Raw genomic sequence first — 19,128 nt, forward strand, 5'->3', positions numbered from 1 at the left:
ACTTTTGAATTGGAAAAATTTGCAGCGAACTGACATCCCAGTGAACGTTTTCCGTATAATTGTCTTTCTAAATTTAGCGACACATATCGTAGCTCTTCTTTGCCACTGCCTTTTTTTCAATTTACAAAGACCCTTTTTAAGGGAGAAAGCCTGATGGGCGTGAATATTTTCCACTAACATAATTAACACGGCCGAATATTAGGCTATACGTAACCTGTAACGTTTACACGCTCTCATGTTCCATCGCTGTTGTATTGGCCAACTAGGTCAGTTTGTGTAGAGGGTGTAAGTGTGCTACATGCCAGCTTGTTTAACTCAGGGAATTGAACAAATTCAGATCATTTCTAGCAGGTTCTTTCTCACTCTTCACGTTTCTAGTGCCCAACAGCGATGTCAACGGGCAACTTGCGCCAGACTGTACATTCAAACATAGTCACAGCCGCTGGGTTGTGTCTGTTGGCTGTATTTGTGGCACTACTACTGAAGATTGCGTTTATTGTTCAGCGGAAACTCAGAGTGTTGAGGGCACTGAAGAAGGACTTCCCTGTGCCGCCAGGGGCACACTGGCTCCTGGGACACCTGGTCTTTGTAAGTCAGATTTTTTCTATTGAGATCTATTTGTCAAAGTTTATGCTATTGTTTTTTTTTTTCTATTTTGCTTTTGGACAGACGGGGACAATGTGGCACTGCACTCAAGTTTTTGTAACTTATATTAACATTGCAACATACACAGTACAGACAGAAGGTAAAGATAGTCCTTTACCTCCCCGACTGAAGTCAGGTACCCATTTTTTACACCTGGGTGAAGTGAGGAAGGTCGTGTAAAGTGCCTTTCCCAAGGGCACAACGTCGGGGTGGGGCACGGTGGGGATCGAACTCAGAACCTCTAGGTTCCGAGCCGAACGCTCTACCAGTTACGCCACGCCCGACGCCCGATGCTATTGTTTAGACTTTAGAAACAAGGTGTGGAAGTAAGGTAGGATAAGAAAATTATGGTAAGGAGAGAGCTACAATTATGACATTTTAGGCTACTAGTAAATATAACGTTACATTAAAACTCTCAGCAGGTGTTCAGACGATAAAGTTTACTAGTGTTAAATATAAGCCCTTTCGCACAATCACCCATGCATGCGCGTGAGACTGGAATTCTGGGTAATATGTGAAAGGTGAAGGCCCATGAGACGTAAACAGTCCCGTCTCGACCATTTTTTTTCGATATGCGCAACAAGTTCCAGACTGTAATAATAATGGCGACTACAAAATGGCAGAATTTCTGTCACCCGCGCATGTGTACTCGAATATGCGAAAGGGATTATAAGCCCTATCACAGAGATCAGAACGCATGTGTGCAATGGGTATTGATGCGTTTTTAAATTTTCAAAAAAATGAATTCCATATGAGTTGTTCAATTTATTGTAATCTTCGAACATTTCAGCTCGCCAACGGCGAACGGGAATTCTTCAGGTTTGAAAAAGAATGGGCAATTCTATACCCGCACGCCCACATCTTCAAGCATGGTCCGCTGGATTGTATACTGTCAGTTAATCACCCGGACTACATCAAGACGGTACTACAGCGGCCAGGTCGGTTATTTAGATTTTGTCATTTGATATCTATAGATTTTGCTAAATTCGGAGGTCTGTTTTGTCTGGAAACGTTTTTATCCTAAAGGTTTTCTTTTCTTTCTTGGTTGCCTGCATTTTATAAAACTTCTACATTGTCTATGAAAGAAAAAAAAAATTATTCAAGTAGTTTTTACCATTCGTCGGTGCAAATTTCTCCAGTAATTTGTGCTAAAAATTGAGACAAGTTAATCATAATACCCTTTTTTCTATTTTACAGACAAGAAAGATGAAAGACTCTACGGCCTACTGCGACCCTGGCTCGGTTAGTTATTTTCTATGTCTTGTGTACACAATGTTGGATTATATCATTGGGTGTATTTTTCTTAATCAACTAAATTCAGAATATTATGCTGGTACCAAAACATTAACGAAACCATAGTTTAATGACCCCCTACCTTTGCCAAATAATTTCAATAGTTAATTATGCAAATTAGGTCTTCAATTGCATAATGTTTATCTATTAGAGTTCTTCTAATTGTCTGTTACAAATATGAGATGTTGGAAAAATCTTACAATTTTCCTCCTTATGTATGCGAATAGAATTCCGATGTTCACAATCTATATTTGACTATGTGAAACATGAGTCATGCTTCCTACATACCAAATATCATGGCGATCCGCCGACCCCTTGTTAAGTTATTCCCTTTCACTTTAAGTTTGACACTAAAACGGTCCCATTGGTTCCATCGCTAGGGGCACCAGGGAATCTAAACCTACATCAGTCATTTTTTGCTTCAAGAGCTATCTACCGGCCAAAAATCAAACTCAAGATGTCAATCCCATACGTTCGACTGCAGTGCCATAACAAGGCGATAGGAGGCCTAAAATCTAATCACCTACCCACAAACCAAATATTAACATAATCTATCCAGGGGTTCTAAAGTCATGCTTGTCTTGTACGAACCCACAAACCCAAGCATGACACCGAAAACATAACCTTTTTGGCAAAGGTAACAATACGATTATGTACACTGTTGTGATAATTTCCTGTGCACCCTCTGATGATAATGCTTCGTCAAAAATCACGAACCCTTCTTTATTTCTTTGAAAAATAAACAGCACGCCCGCTACATGGCATTTGTTTGTTTTCCTTACCTACTTACCATGTACCAACGAAAACAATCTCAAGACAGCTACCGTGTCTAAATAGAGGCAGTCAATAGCTTAATTGAAATTCGAGGTGAGCAAATTTTGTGTTGTTTGACAGTGGAAACACTTCAATATGAACAAGCGTTCGTAGAACTCAACCTTCGTGAAATGGGCTAAGGTGTGGTGGTTGGAGGGTGTTTTTTATAGACATCTCAGGGGCTAGCCTTACAGAAAATGATACGTTCGATTGGCAAAAATTCTCGGAACTTTTTTCGCGCCTATGTAGCTGTATCATCCCTTTGAAGTGGAATAGTTTGCGTTGACAGATTGTCATAATATTTGGAATGCAGATAGCTTTTGTCATGGGCCGTGAGCGAGCGAGTGAGATAGCTTTGGAGATGCCTTACATAATCAATTTTTATCATGCAAATCAGGGGCTAATTTGCATAAATAATGAGGACAGTTTATTTTAATAATAATAACTAGGTGTATTTTGCCAGCCAGTAGGTACCCAAATTATACGCCTACTTCATTTCAAAATAGCAGATACTCAAAGATAAGACACATTAGTCAATCCCAAGTCACCATGAGGACTTTATATTAGGTGATATTTGTATTTGAACATAATTAAGTCTGAATTATGTTGAATAAAAGAATATCTAAGCCACAATAATTGATTTTTTAAAAAATTGACCAAGAAAATATTCATCTATTTGAATTCATTTGAATAGTTTATAAACATTTTGAAAGTAACTGTGCAAAATATTTTTTAGAATAATTGTGAAACCTCTGTGTGATTCTTTCACATTTAAACTTTGCCAAATGGTAAAATTAGTTAATTGCCCCCATAAAAGTAAGCCATATTGTTGCCTCTGTATATTTTTAGATTTCTCTGCTGGGCACTGGTGGATCCTTTGTGGTGGGTCATTGCTGCATTGACACCCAACCATACTTTGCAAGGATGTGTGAATTGCTATCTTCCTAGCCCAATGACCCATTTACAAAATGTTACAAAAAATGGTAGAAAATGGTAAATAATGGTAGAATGCTGTTATCATTATTTAGAAACCATTAGAAGTACATAATTCCACACCATGAAAATTTCCAAAGTTTTACAGGACCGGGGAAATATTTATAAAATTGAAATAATGTTGAAAATATTTCTGAAGTATCAAATGTCTATTCTAGATTCAAAACTTTAAAATCTAAACAATTCTAAACAATGACAACAAACATCCGCACGATGACTTGGAATGGACTCTAGCTGACAAAGAGAGAAATATTAGCCTAACTGAGTTGTGTACTAGTATGTCCGATTGGTAAAAAATCCCGGAATTGACAGCAAGTTTTCCGCACGTACGCAATAGAAAAATCCCTTTAGATGGTAATAACAAGGGAAGGGTTGACGGATCAATATTGTCAATATTGACGACTTGATACATTGCATGGACGTTTCTACAAAGTGATATTATAAATTATAGTTTTTCTTTGTACAGCCCCCTTTACAGATCATTATTTCCGACGTGTTGCTTGCAACAATGATGATGTAGCATTCTTTGTTCCACAATGAAGTCCACTACATTGTGCATCCTATATGTCTAATGTACAATCCCTATAAACAATCTCATCAATGACTAAAAGTTACTGTGAAAAACAAACCCTGCTTTGTTCAACAATGTATTGTACCGGTAGTAACTGTTAAATGTACAACCCTTTTAAAACGTATAATATAGGGCCCTGGAAACAATATCACCATTGCCCTTATTCATTGCCCTTAATCTACAGATTATCAAATCTTATAGGAAACATTTACACCCCGTCATGTATAATGTACTGTCCCTATAGTACCATTGTCTTGTAACCGTCTGGTATATATAAGTCGTGCTGTCCTCTATTGCGCAACTATGACCTTTGGGGTCACTTCCTGTGGGGAGCCCATGCGCAACTAGCTGCAGCACACGCAGAATGACGTAACTCCTAAATATAAACCACTATTGCGTAATCGCCACACTTAGCACACTATACACTATTTTTCAAGTACAAACATCCCCTGCAAAACCGTCAAAAGCCACTAAACAAAAAAAACGCCTCGTACGTTTCTCCTCCGTCTCAAGAGCTACCCACATACCAAATATCAGATCAGTCTGTCTTGGCGTGAAGGAGATGTGTTGTTCACAGACACAGAGTGTCGAATGTTTCTACACATACCTATTGTATTATGCAAATCACCACCTAATTTGCATAACAAGCATACAATTATGTACATCATTACGTAAGCTGTCAGCATACCTACAGTCATTAACATCCATCAACCCCTTCTAGCATTATTCCTTCTCAAAACCTAAAACAAGAATTACTTTCAACGCCCCTGCGAAACCCCTAGGTGACCAAAACTTACACACCTTACTATGCTTTTACACAGCTACCTACCACTTAAAAATCATCACCCAAACAAGTCCCAAACAAAAAATAGCAAAACCGGAAGTTCCGCTGCAGTACCATAACACGCCGCTAGAGCCCCCTGCCGTAACGCAATTCCTGCCATTACTTTGTCATGTCTAATTCTACCCACATACCAAATATCAAAACCATCCATCCACGCGTTCCCTAGTTATCAAGCTGACAAACGACCACCTGACATCAAAACAACACTGACCACAAACCCTTCGTTTCACGAAGGGAATTATATCAACACAGATGAGCTTTCATGCTAGCTTAAAGTGAATATTGCACATTCTACTAACTTTATGTAACGATGCACTGCTTTGCATCGATAAATAAGGCATTATGTTAACCTCTACCTACAGCACATACTTTTCTAAAACGATGAATACTCAGTAATCCCTTCTGGACTCATTCTTCTAACAAGTTAGAAAAAAAAAGACTCACTGCAGTGTTCAAAACAAGCCGCTAGGGGTTGGGGTTGGGGGTGGTGGCAAACCTACAACCCTTGTAACCCTGCTTCAAAACATTCATCTCCAAGCAGACCTTGCGTGGCATAAGACGGTATTATAAGCTGGGGAAGGAATTTAGCCGGCAGAGGAGTTAAGGTGTATGACGCAGTAGATAAAATAGTACGTTTAAAACTGTTGAAGGATCGGTAAATAGCCTTATTTGAGAGGCAGCCAGATATAACCTGTGATGCGTGGTCAAAGAAGGTGCCGACTTTGAGACTGCATGGTTTGGATTGTGAAAGTTTTCTATTTCGTGTATAAATGCGTCCCGTTACGCAACTGCCTTTCTAGTGTGAGCCGGCTGCAGTTCTGTGACCTCCGCAGAGGGGCATTTCAAAGAGGGCGTGAGAATACAATACGCCGACAGGATTTTTTTGTTGTTTTTTAATATTTTGTGGCTTAAACCTTCAACTCAAACATATCCATTTTGGTATTCCAAAAGTGCACCCAACTATATTTCTTAATGCGTCGAAGCCAGTCACCTTGAGGCCCTTAACTATAGAAATCCCCATAGGCCGAAAACTGTGTTCTGCTACCTTAACGCGAAGCCAATTTACTCCTTTGCCGGCTAAACGCCTTCCCCAGCTTATAATACTGTATTATGCTACGCAAGATCTGCTCCGAGATAAACAAAACCTATCCACCGCTAGAATACCATGAAACTGCACCAGTAGAAAATTTAGCGTCCAACTTTAACTCTTCGCTGCAGTATCTTTACTCGCCGATAGGAGACCCATTTTCGAAATTGACACTTTTTTCCCACAAGCTTTACACACCGACGAAATATGATTAAAATACCATTCGAAACATCTCATATTGTTCACAACAAAGCGTACTTACGTACAAAGCTCCCTGCAGTACCGTAGGAAAACGACAGGCTACTGATTTTCGAATTTGACCTTACTTCTCACAACCGCTACACAATAGGGGTGGGTACCGGTGCAGAAAATTCAGGTCCATGTACGGTTCAGGTTCACAGGGTCAGGTCCAGGTCCAGGCTTGAACCTGGACCTGATTCGGTATCTGAAAACTTTGAATGGGCGATACTCAAAACAATGGTCCATTTCGCTACAAAAAAAAACCACTCTTTTATGGCGTTTTAAAATCGTACAGGGCTAACTGCGTCTGTACGATTGGCTGTGAAACTTTGTAGAAATGAATATTGACACTATTCTACTTCGCATTTATTATTTTCTTCGACCGGTAAGCCCCAAAACGATAGAGATATATGATATCATCTGGGGTTTTTTTTTTCGAAATCTCCAATAGGTCCAACATCCGGTTCACCGAATTTTTCCAGGTCCGTTTTTTCCGGACTAAAGACTAAAGACTTTTCCTTTAACAGGGGACGGTCTTCTGACCACCAGCGGTGCAAAGTGGTTCCGGAACCGCCGACTCCTCACGCCGGGGTTCCACTTCGAGGTGCTGAGACCGTACGTCAAGCTGTTTTCGGACAGTACAAATGTCATGCTGGTAGGTACAAGATATTTGCATCGTTTCTTTTTTTTGCCATGTACGGTATCATTTGCAGGATTGTACAGTTTACATAAAATAATGGTCGAAAACCTTTTCTTTTTAGAAACACAAAAAATTGATGAGCGCATCCATATAATCAAAGATGGTCATACTCATGAACAAAGCAATGTAAACATTGCTTATTTTTTGGCAGTGTAACAGGAGCTGGCCTGTCAGTGTAGTATACGTTTAATCGGGGAAAACGTCCCGGATTTCTACGGGATTTTTTTGTTCTTTGCCCATGCGTGCGTAGTTGCATCATGCGTGCGAAAGCGGCGGAGATGGTCACCACAGACGGAATGTATTTTTCACGTTTTTGGGACAGGTGTTAGAATCATTGAAAATCAGTAAAACAGATATATGTAAAGCGATGGTACTTAAATTTCATTTACTGTTTTTTTATACCCCCTTTCCACTAGGACGGCGCTCTCACCGCGCTCTCTCTGCTACCTACAATTTGACACATCGCTGAACGAATTGTATTGAAAAGAAACTTTTTACACTTTGTGTTTTGCTGTCTTCTCAGTCACATTTGTACGTTTAATAGAGCATACTCGGCATGAAAACGAGCGCAGCGCAATCGCCGTCTAGTGGAAACGGGGCCTTAACAATTGTATCACAAAGACTATGTCATAAGATGCGTAAATTAACTGTAAGGTTTCCTTATCTTGCAAAAACGACCTTTTTGGCTTTTGTTGTACTACAGAACTTTAACTTATATTGATGAGTGGGCTTACCTATTCTTCCTTCTGTCTGAAAGGAAAACTGGGAAGAGTTCGGGGCTGGTGCCTCTATAGATGTGTTCCAACACGTCAGCCTGATGACTCTGGACAGCATGCTGAAATGTGCTCTCAGTCAGAACACTGGCTGTCAGAAAAGGTAACATATGATTAGAAGCTAAGGGAACAACCCGCCGTACGTACGGCTGGTCCGTACGTTTTGTTGGAGGCAACGTCCACGCCACGCACTTCTGTAAACGTGGGGAGCGACTGGCAAGAGCAAGGAGGGTGTACGTCAACGTGCGTCACTCGCACGGTTGCGCAAGGTGCACGTAAAGTTCTACGGCATGTCTGCGTGCTCCAAAATCCGTCGGATTCCCTACGAGTTTGTACGGAGGCTGTACTTACCACTTACGGATCCCAAAAGATTGCCCACGTTTTGGCACGTAGACAGCACGTATTTGTACGTACGGCGGGCTGTGCCCTTAGCTTAACCGAATTGAATTTCATATCTGAATTTCATATGTGTGCATTTCTTTTACAATGCATGTCAGAAACTTGTCAAAAGTGCCAGGAAGTCTACCCTCAAGCCTTCTGTATACTCAAGGCTTCCTTATGCGTTTTCCTTTTACAATCATGCTTGTCAGCAATTTGACAAAAGTGCCAACTTAAGAAGACTTTTATACCCCCCGCCGTCTCTGTACTGAAGGCTTCATTATATGTCTATTTCTGTGTTTCAATCTCCTCTTTTTTTACCAACCATCAAGATATTCTTTCATCTACAGGAAGAAGTTCAACAGCTACATCTCCGCAATTAATGAGATTTCCGAGCTTTTTATGGCAAGAGCCCTGAGTATAATGGCTATTGTGAGTGACTTCGTGTACAACAACTCATCTGCCGGCAAAAGGTATAGTACCGTGCTTAACGCAAGTTCGCCTTTATCTGTGGGGTAACCTATATCCGTTGTTAAAAAAAACATAGTATTTAGGGATCAAAACTTTGGTTTCAAGTTTTCATATTTTGAAAATCGCGATGTTATATATATACCACCATACATAGACTTGATATCCTTCAATGCCATGTTTTTTTTAAACAATGGATATAGGTTACCCTGCGGATAAAGGTGAACTGGCGTCACCTTTAATTCCAAAAGGATCAATGTATTAAGTATTGTCATTGTTGCTTGCTATAGCCAATAGCAAACAACAATGACACCATTATAGTTATGCCCTATAATAATCAGTAGCAAAAAAATCATCTTCGTTTATATGTGGCATGACCATCTAGATATGACCTAATTTATTGCTAATACTTTATATCACTATTTCAGAAATTGTTCTACTTTTTGTAGAATAGGTACTCAACCCCAAACATGACGTAATTTAGAGATAATCCTGACTATTATTTCGATGACATATAGTGATATGTCACAAACTTAGGCTAACGTCACATTTCCAAACCGGGACGTGGTCGGGCTGTTTGTGGAAACGATAGATAGATATGTAATACAATATACGTAAAAAATATACATTCAAATAATAGCCATGACTATTCCCTTTACCCCTTGTGTAGTTTGGTGTCTATCATATCATACTTTTCGTTCAGGACAGCTGCTTGGCCCCGACCCGCTTTGATAACTGTGCATGCCACTTAATGATACTTTTGTTTTACGGCAATGATACTACAGGTATAAGAAGGCATGCAACGAAGTTCATCAATTTTCGGAAAAGATCATTCAGCAACGGAAACAAGATCTTGACAATCTGTCCACCACTGAGACAACACGGCGACAGAAATATTTGGACTTTCTCGACATCTTACTGATGGCAAAGGTATTTGGTTTGCATTTATTGGTTAGTACCCATGCACTATTATCATGTAATTGAAGAAAATGAATAGTTTCTTCAAGTTGGTTAATTACTGAGTAAAGAGACTTCTTTTTCCATAACCATTGTTTTATTGCCACCAACGTCCGAAAATCGTGGATAATGAGACAGGGGTATTAGTAATATGTCACATTATCCACGATCTTCGGGCGTATCGATGGAAGATCGGCCATATTTAATATCGACAAATGCTTGCGCGCATTTTTCACCTGAAAACCGTCCCTGTAACATACAAGCCATACTTTGTACATTGTACAGTTGTGCAATAAAGTTATCATTATAAGCGAGGCTCGGGTGATCGCCGTAGAATCATCGTCCGATCGCTAAATGTGACAGTGGTATAAAGAAGTCTGGCACTGTTCGTAACGCCTAAAATAAAACATGTTTAAAACCGCAGTTTGAATATATCCACCCTCACTCTGGTATCATGTTCAGGATGAAGAAAGTAACGGGCTGACTGATGCTGAGATTCGTGACGAGGTGGACACCTTCATGTTTGAGGGACACGACACCACAGCCAGCGGGCTGGCCTGGACCCTGTACTGTAGTTTAAATGTATCCACCCCTGTATCATGTTCAGGATGAAGACGGTAACGGTCTGACTGATGCTGAGTTCCGTGACGAGGTGGACACCTTCATGTTCGAGGGACACGACACCACAGCCGGACCCTGTACTGTAGTATAAATGTATCCATCCCTGTACTGTAGTTTAAATGTATTCACCCCTCTACTGTAGTTTAAATGTATCCACCCCTGTATCATGTTCAGGATGAAGACGGTAACGGCCTGACTAATACTGAGATCCGTGACGAGGTGGACACCTTCATGTTTGAGGGACACGACACCACAGCCAGCGGGCTGGCCTGGACCCTGTACTGTCTGGCTCGTCATCCGGGACATCAGGAGAAGTGCAGGAAGGAGGCACAGGAAGTGCTGCAGGGGAGAACGGATGTGACGTGGTAAGCATTCTTATGAAAATCAAGTCACCATGTACTTGATTCATATGTCAGTTTTTTAGTGTTCTGTCGCTAGCTGCAGACACCGTTCCCATTTGTGTGTAAACTCAAGTTGGTTTAGTTGCTTCCGAAAATAATTTCATCTGGTTGGTAGATCGTAGGACATACGAATTTTCTCTTACACAACCAGTTTATCTCACCTGCTGACGTTTTGATGCCTGTCAGACATTTTCCTTAGAGCTTCTAACTGGAGTTCTGCTTCTCGCCGCTATATGTAGCCGATATAGGTGGCGCTTTTGCGGCGAGAACAGTATCCAAAACGTGACTAATAGGGCTGGGTATCGGTACAGCGTACCGGTACAAAACCGGTTTTTCTTATTGGACCGGTCCAGAAAAACCGGACCTGAAAAAATTAGGTGGACCGGATGTTGGACCGATTAGAAAATTAACATATTATTTTATAAGGCATTCATACGTTTTGGCGCTTGCAGTTGGAAGAAAATGACAAGAGTGAAGTAGAGTAGAGTTTATAGTAATTTCTACCAATGTTTACAGTCAATCGTACAGGTGCAGTTAGCGTTGTAGTATTTTAAAACGCCAGTGTTATGTCTAATACTCCACCAAACAGATTTCTTTGTAGTGAAATGCACCATTGGTATGAGTCATACTGAATCAGGTCCAGGTTCAGGTCCGGACCTGGACCTAATCCTCTGGACCTGAACTGGACCTGGACCTGAATTTTCTGTACCGGTACCCAGCCCTAGTGACTAAGCTTGTACCCCCCTTCGTCCCGGTTCATCACAGGTTTATTTGAGTATGTAGCCGTAGGTTAAGTTTGCGGGAAACAAGTTTTTTTTAGTTTGACCCACCGCCTTCTGGTCATCGAATCGAACAAAATATCTCTAAGACTTAACCATGATAACTTATCCTATGTTAAAATAATGTAATTAACGCACGAATAAATTACCACAGGGAAGACCTACCGTCCATGAAGTACATCACGATGTGTATAAAGGAAAGCCTCCGGATCTATCCGCCGGTTCCGAAGATATTGCGGGAGTTAGAGGAACCCTTAACCTTCCCCGATGGGAAAACCGTGCAGAAAGGTACATGTACGATATTTTATAGAGAAAGTTTACTTTGCGAGCTTGTGACGGAAGGCTTATTAATAAAAGAATACTAGAAATGCATTTGACAATAGGCAGCAATTAACATTAATGTGAAATTTTATAGCTGGTATTGGTTTCATCTCAGCAGGTTGGGATTAACGTGTTGGAATTTGATAATTTCTGTAATGATAAAAGAATAGTTTCTGTTTTTGAATATGGGAAAATTGGCATTGTGACTTTGCTAAACAAGGAGTAAATTATTGATTGTGGTTAAATGATTAGAAATAAAATGCGTTTCGTCTTTTGCTAATTCTATTGCACATCGATTTAATTGCACTGAAGTAGAAAAAATATTTTTCAAATTTGTCACAATGCAGCCATATATATATGTACTAATCTTAACCTACAATTATTCAAATACATTCTGCACCACTGAACCTTATGCGAAACAATAAATGATAACTATGGCTAAATATCAAGTTTTCTCGTATATTTTTAGGAACGACGGTTTTTATCGGTTTGCAGCTGATGCATCTCAATCCTAACGTTTGGGAAAGACCCGAGGTTTGTTTCTTTGTCTTTTTTTGTATTATATAATAGTAATAATTTTATAGCACGACAATTGTGGGAGGTACAAAGTATGGCATCTACATAACTACAGTTCTAAAACTTAATTTAAGACTTAAATATCTGAATCCTCAATGACCGTAAGTCATTTCATGGCCCTCCTGCCTAATTAACTGACCCACCAACTTTGATGTGCCATATATTGCTCTTGGCTTGCTATATTCCAGAATTTTCAACAGGAAGTGGAGGACAATACCCATAAGTTGGTGTCAGACCATAAAGATATCACCTAAAGCTCATTGATATCAAAATATGAATATGATAAGCACAGCTATATTTTATCACTTTTAGGCTCCGTGCGCTAGCCCCAGGAACATATTTGTGACACAAATATGGTATCTATGTATTCAGGAATGAGCATTCTACAATATTCAGCCTGTCCCACACTTACTGGTGTAATCTTAACCGAGATATTCTTTAATATGTTCAAAATATTATGAAAAATGGCATATTTGCAATATTCATGCAAGCCTGACAGGTAACTGGAAAAGGGAACAATACTGGGCCAGGTTGAACATTGAGGTGCAACATGTGTACTTTCCATACATGTCTTTTGTGACAAATGAAAATATTGCATAAGCTAGCGCTTTTACGAAAGAAAAAAGATGACAAAATTTCAAGTTTGGGCTACTATAAGGATGAAATGTGACACGTTTGTTTTGATAAAGGAACAATATGGCCAATTAATTTGTTTACACAACCCCCTGACAGTAGCGCACCAGGCTCTCATAGGCGAACAATGGGAATTGTTCACACCTTTACATGGCAAGGTATCTGTGTAGCGCACCAGGCTCTCATAGGCGAACAATGGGAATTGTTCACACCTTTACATGGCAAGGTATCTGTGCCAGACACAGCTTGGCTTGGCTTGGTTTGGTTTGACAAACAATAAACAAACAGCATTCGAGTATCTTAAGTTACTTTTAAACAAATGATGGGTTTCTAAATACAACATAGTATACATAATTATTGCAAATACCTAAAGTATAAAGTTGCTTTGGCAAATTGATCAAGACACAAAGAACTGCAAATTTAACAAGACAAATTTAGGATACTGTTAACAAAGTACCAACTCAGTAACTTGCAAACAAGAAAATATCCGCAGTCTTTGTTTGGAGGAAACCTCATGGCTACATTCTTGTATGTGTTTTGGTGTCTAACATTATTTTAATTAGTGGGTTTATACAGATTCCAAAGCTAAACCAATCAAATGCAAGTGGGTGCTTTCTCTGGAGAGCTATTTTAACAATACTCAAGCCTGGAGCATTGATGCTAATATGACCTCAAAAATAATTCCTTTTACTTCTATAAACAGCAGCAAATGGAGACTCAGCTATAGTAGGGCCGTGTGTGGGGGTAGGGGGTGGGGAGTAACGTTATATGAAAGTGGTTACGTAGCTACTTGTATTTGGGCTTAGTGGAAACCAGACTGTACTACTGGCAGAAAGAAACCTACGAAAGAGGTGGTAACACTTAAAATCTGCCCAATGCAGATGAAATAATGTAACTTACATATTCTAAGATATTTGCAGACGGTCAGAGTAAAAATCTAGCAGTGACTTTATAATGTACTACATATGAAACAGTTAATGCTCAATACACATCATGTTGTCATTCCCAGACAGTACCGTCTGAAACAACCCTTCACAACCCGGGGGTTCCAGGTAACACCTCACCTGGCTTGGTGGAACCCCTCTTGGGATGTTTTCACACTGGGTGGGGAGGGGGCAATTAGTCAACAATGGGGTAACTTTGGGTCAAAGGTCGTTGCTATGTGTTACTAGGGGAGCCAACACCCACTTCGCTGGGGGTCTCAAGAAATGACTTACGGTCATTGAGTCAGATATAGGAGTTTTAGTATGGGATTAGTTTCTTACAATCATTGAGGCTTTTACAATCATTGGAGGAATTTCTAATGTTCTTTGATATTTTCCTATATCTGCCATGTAGGGATTGTCACATGTCATGATGTTTTTGAATTTGCACTTCTGGTCCATTGAGATAAATCCTTGTGGGTAAAACGACAACCTGTTGTATAGAGAATTGCTTATATCAGAATATTCGGGACATACAACCATTAAGTGATATTCGGGAAAACCACCAGGTTTCAACTAAAGAGTACGCGTTGCCTTCCCAGACATATATCTATTTGAGTTTTGAGTATTTTTAATATATTCGAGGTGTTGCCCTCCTTAAACTAGCCTCCGTTGCAGTCTTCGAACGGCAAACTCCCTTCCCCAGCAAACTCCCTTCCCCAGCAAACTCCCTTCCCCAGCAAACTCCCTTCCCCAGCAAACTCCCTTCCCCAGCAAACTCCCTTCCCCAGCAAACTCCCTTCCCCAGCAAACTCCCTTCCCCAGCAAACTCCCTTCCCCAGCAAACTCCCTTCCCCAGCAAACTCCCTTCCCCAGCAAACTCCCTTCCCCAGCAAACTCCCTTCCCCAGCAAACTCCCTTCCCCAGCAAACTCCCTTCCCCAGCAAACTCCCTTCCCCAGCAAACTCCCTTCCACAGCAAACTCCCTTCCCCAGCAAACTCCCTTCGCCAGCAAACTCCCTTCTCCAGCAAACTCCCTTCCCCAGCAAACTCCCTTCCCCAGCAAACTCCCTTCCACAGCAAACTCCCTTTCCCAGCAAACTCCCTTCCTCGGCAAACTCCCTTTCCGGCACAATAGAGTCCATTCCAAGACACCATGCGGATGTTTGTGGCCATTGTTTAGAATTCATTTTAAAGTTTTTAATTATATGTCTAGGACATTTGATACTTCAGAAATATTTGTAACACTGTTTCAACTTTATAAATATTTCCCTGGTCCTGTAAAACTTTGGAAATATTCATCGTGTGGGTTTGGATACTTCCAATGGTTTCTAAATAATGATAACAGCATTCTACCATTATTTACCATTTTCTAGCATTTTTTGTAAATGGTTCAGTGGGCTGGGAAGATAGCAATTCACACATTCTTGCAAAGGGTGCCATGTAACAATGGCCCACCACAAAGGATCCACCAGTGCCCAGCAGTGAAATCTAAAAATATACAGATGCAACAATAGGGCTTACTTTTATGGGGGCAATAAACTAATTTAACCATTTTGCCAGGTTTACCATTTTTTGTAAATATTTGTAAATGTGAAATAATCACACAGAGGTTTCACAATAATTCTAAATAAAGATATTTTTGTACAGTAACTTTCAAAATGTTTCCAAAATATTCAAAGGAATTCAAATATATGAGTACTTTCTCAGTCAATTTTTTTGAAATAATTTAATTATTGTGGCTCAGATATTCTTTTATTCAAAATAATTCAGACTAATTATAAATATCGCCTAAAAACCCTCATGGTGTCTTGGAATGGACTCTAGAACCTAGCCAACGTTGAAAATCGCGAACCAACGCCCCCCCCCCCCCTAAAATACAAACCAGCCCCGTTCGAAGACTGCAACAGCGGCTCAGGCCCTATATTTAACGTCCTATGAGAGGGACGTCCCTAACCGAACCTAGGTATTCATTTTCATCCGATTGAAGAAAAAATGGAGCAAAATCCCTTTCTTAATGACATAACATCGGACCATTTTTAGATATTCAGCCAACTTGCCTTATACATGACACACAATGAAATATTTTATTACTTTCACCTTTCTTGTGAAAAATATTTGATTTGTTAATGTGCAAAGCTCCGTTGTTGACGACAATGGTGTAAGGTTCTACCACGCATAAAGCTGTATATATAAAGGAGAATGGATCTTCCTTATGTTAAGGGCATGTTATTTTTGTGTGTTGCTATGCTTTAATGTGCTCGCGCGGAATTTTTTATCTTTTATTAGGAGTACGACCCTCTTCGTTTCTCACCGAAGAATTCGTCAAGTCGCCATCCATACGCATTCCTACCCTTTTCGGCAGGACAGCGGTATACTTATTTTGTCTATTTATCTTTCTATTGTCCTCGTTAATACGAAACGTTGCAGAAGTAGCACATAGTTTTTATTTTCTCTGAATAAGAAGCTGAAGCTATTTATCTCATTCTTTTAGCTCAAAATAGTATTTCTCATGAACAGCGTGATAATTACAAAATATGTGATAGCGATAAGAAAAAAAACTTTGTCTCATTTTTTCGCCAAAGGATTTTCAATCTTCTTCTGAAGAATTAATGTGATGGCAACCCTCTTATCACATTAATTCTCCATAGAGAGATTCCACAATTCTTATATGGAGAATTAATGTGATAGCAACCCTCTTATCACATTAATTCTCCAAAGAGAGATCCAGGATTCTTATATGGAGAATTAATGTGATAGCAACCCCCTTATCACATTAATTCTCCAAAGAGAGATCCAGGATTCTTATATATAATGTTTGGAACAGTCTTTCACCAGAAACACGCACAGTTTCCCAACTCTAAGTTCTTTTCACACACTCTTTAATTGGCAGTTATTATCAAAGCAAACAGGACATGGTCCATATACCAGCTTTTACACTATTCTTTGCGTTTTACTAGGTAGTATAATTATATGTTGGTTCATTAGCACTTTTAATGATGTAATCTCTGTCTATGTAACATATTGTAACAGATTACATCATTTGAACGCAAAGAATAGCATGTCTGTATCTGTATCTATATAGCCGGTAAAACCGCCCTTTTGCGTAACACACCAGCTTCGCAGGCACGCGGCGCGGCAGCAGCTGGTTATATTACACTGAACGAGCCGTCACACCTAACTTTTGCACATTTATCTGCAAGCGTTCTTTAAAGCTATCCAAGGAAGATGCCCCTACTGTACATGTACTTGGTGATAGATAACAAATTCCACTCTATACGATAGTTCAGGGAAATGTGTGAAGGCTGGTGTATGGTTTATGTCCTGTTCACTTTGATAATTTCTGTTATTCAAAGAGTGTCTTTAAAGAAATTTAGAGTTGGAAACCCTGCGTGTGTCTGGTGGTAGACCCTTACGTCTTCCTGGCTTGCAGGTCAGTTTTGAGCTTCTCCTAACTAAACGTAATTAACAGATACATTTCCCAATTGTTACTTTCTACAGGAACTGTATAGGACAGCACTTCGCCATGAACGAGTTGAAGACAGCTGTAGCGCTGATCCTGCAGCGGTTCCGCCTGACTCCTGACGACAGCCTGCAGGAACCTGTACCTGTTCACAAGATTGTCCTGCGGGCTGATAGTCCGGGTCTGTTCCTGAAGATCAACCCGTTATAAATACCGAAACCTGTACCTGTTCACAAGATAGTCCTGCGGGTTGATAGTCCGGGTCTGTTCCTGAAGATCAACCCGTTATAAATACCGAAACCTGTACCTGTTCACAAGATAGTCCTGCGGGTTGATAGTCCGGGTCTGTTCCTGAAGATCAACCCGTTATAAATACCGAAACCTGTACCTGTTCACAAGATAGTCCTGCGGGTTGATAGTCCGGGTCTGTTCCTGAAGATCAACCCGTTATAAATACCGAAACCTGTACCTGTTCACAAGATTGTCCTGCGGGCTGATAGTCCGGGCCTGTTCCTGAAGATCAACCCGTTATAAATACCGAAACCTGTACCTGTTCACAAGATTGTCCTGCGGGCTGATAGTCCGGGTCTGTTCCTCAAGATCAACCCGTTATAAATACCGGAACCTGTACCTGTTCACAAGATAGTCCTCCGGGCTGATAGTCCGGGTCTGTTCGGGCCCGTTATAAGTTAGACTGAATAAGCTTACCAAAAATCATGAAATACTAATCCGTCAACCGCTTCTTGAGTCATTTCCATTTCAAAGTCTGAAACTAAACCTGCTCTGCAGTTCCAAAACAAGCCGCTAGGGGGGGGGGCAAACTTATTCTCGGCATCAAGAGCTGTCTACCACCCAAAAATTCATTGCCGCAGCATGTCCCTAACTGATATAAAACCCGAAAGTCCCGTTGCAGTACCGTTACAGGACGCTAGACCCAAAATCTAATCACTTCCAGGTCGCATCAAGACCTACCCACAAACTGACTATTAATACAATCTATTCGACCGTTCTTGAGTCATGCTGGTCTTCTACATGCAAACATAAATGCTATCCAAAACACACATAATCTTCTTGGCGAAGGTAATAATGCTTTTTATCATAGGAAGGTAGAGTGGCAACAATCTCTACTGTCGGTCTGAATCGGTCCTCTACCGCTAACATAATTTTACGTTACACTTGTAGGGTCTAATTTTTGCCTTATAGTTATAGAATTCGTCTCTAAAACAACGTTAAAAACAACTCTTTTGTTGAGTGTAGATACATCACAATCGTTGTCTAATTGAATAAAAAATGATGCATGTATTACGGGTTAATTACGATAAAATCTAATTTACAAATAAATTGATTTAACACATTTTGTGTGCATGAAAACAGCAGCCGTTGTGACCCATTATACACGGTGGTGAAGATAGCCAGCTTGGTGTTCATGAACATTCCAATACTGCCATTTTTGTCGGAATATTTATATAGTCAAAGTCATAATTTATTTAACAGCAATTGCGTAAGGTATAATATACTTAAGGTGTAGTAGTAATTTGTAACAACTGCAAGCTATCTATACTAGTGTGTTTGTCTAGTATCATTCACTCATTACATAATATAGTGAGAAAGTGCGTTGCACGTTGTTTTGCATAGCATAATATATAAAT

The 19,128-nt window shown here is 40.1% G+C and overlaps 1 protein-coding gene across 1 annotated transcript; it reads left to right on the forward strand.

Annotated features, from left to right (window-relative positions):
- The first annotated feature begins 390 nt into the window (after positions 1 to 390).
- LOC118432164 (cytochrome P450 4A4-like) lies at positions 391 to 18,148 on the forward strand. The gene is made up of 12 exons (XM_035843694.1): positions 391 to 588; positions 1,436 to 1,583; positions 1,843 to 1,887; positions 7,014 to 7,141; positions 7,944 to 8,062; positions 8,688 to 8,810; positions 9,591 to 9,735; positions 10,558 to 10,748; positions 11,718 to 11,851; positions 12,354 to 12,418; positions 16,306 to 16,388; positions 17,518 to 18,148. Exons 1-12 carry the CDS (start codon positions 391 to 393, stop codon positions 17,687 to 17,689), a joined length of 1,551 nt encoding a protein of 516 aa, XP_035699587.1. The 3' UTR covers positions 17,690 to 18,148.
- The last annotated feature ends 980 nt before the right edge of the window (positions 18,149 to 19,128 follow it).

The sequence above is a fragment of the Branchiostoma floridae genome, chromosome 15 (genome assembly GCF_000003815.2).
Source record: "Branchiostoma floridae strain S238N-H82 chromosome 15, Bfl_VNyyK, whole genome shotgun sequence".
In the NCBI taxonomy this organism is placed as follows: domain Eukaryota; kingdom Metazoa; phylum Chordata; class Leptocardii; order Amphioxiformes; family Branchiostomatidae; genus Branchiostoma; species Branchiostoma floridae.

Coding starts and splice junctions, on each gene's coding strand:
- LOC118432164 (XM_035843694.1), top strand. CDS start 391: ATGTCAACGGGCAACTTGCGCCAGACTGTACATTCAAACATAGTCACA. Junction 1,888..7,013: donor CCTACTGCGACCCTGGCTCG/GTTAGTTATTTT, acceptor TTCCTTTAACAG/GGGACGGTCTTCTGACCACC. Junction 7,142..7,943: donor ACAGTACAAATGTCATGCTG/GTAGGTACAAGA, acceptor TCTGTCTGAAAG/GAAAACTGGGAAGAGTTCGG.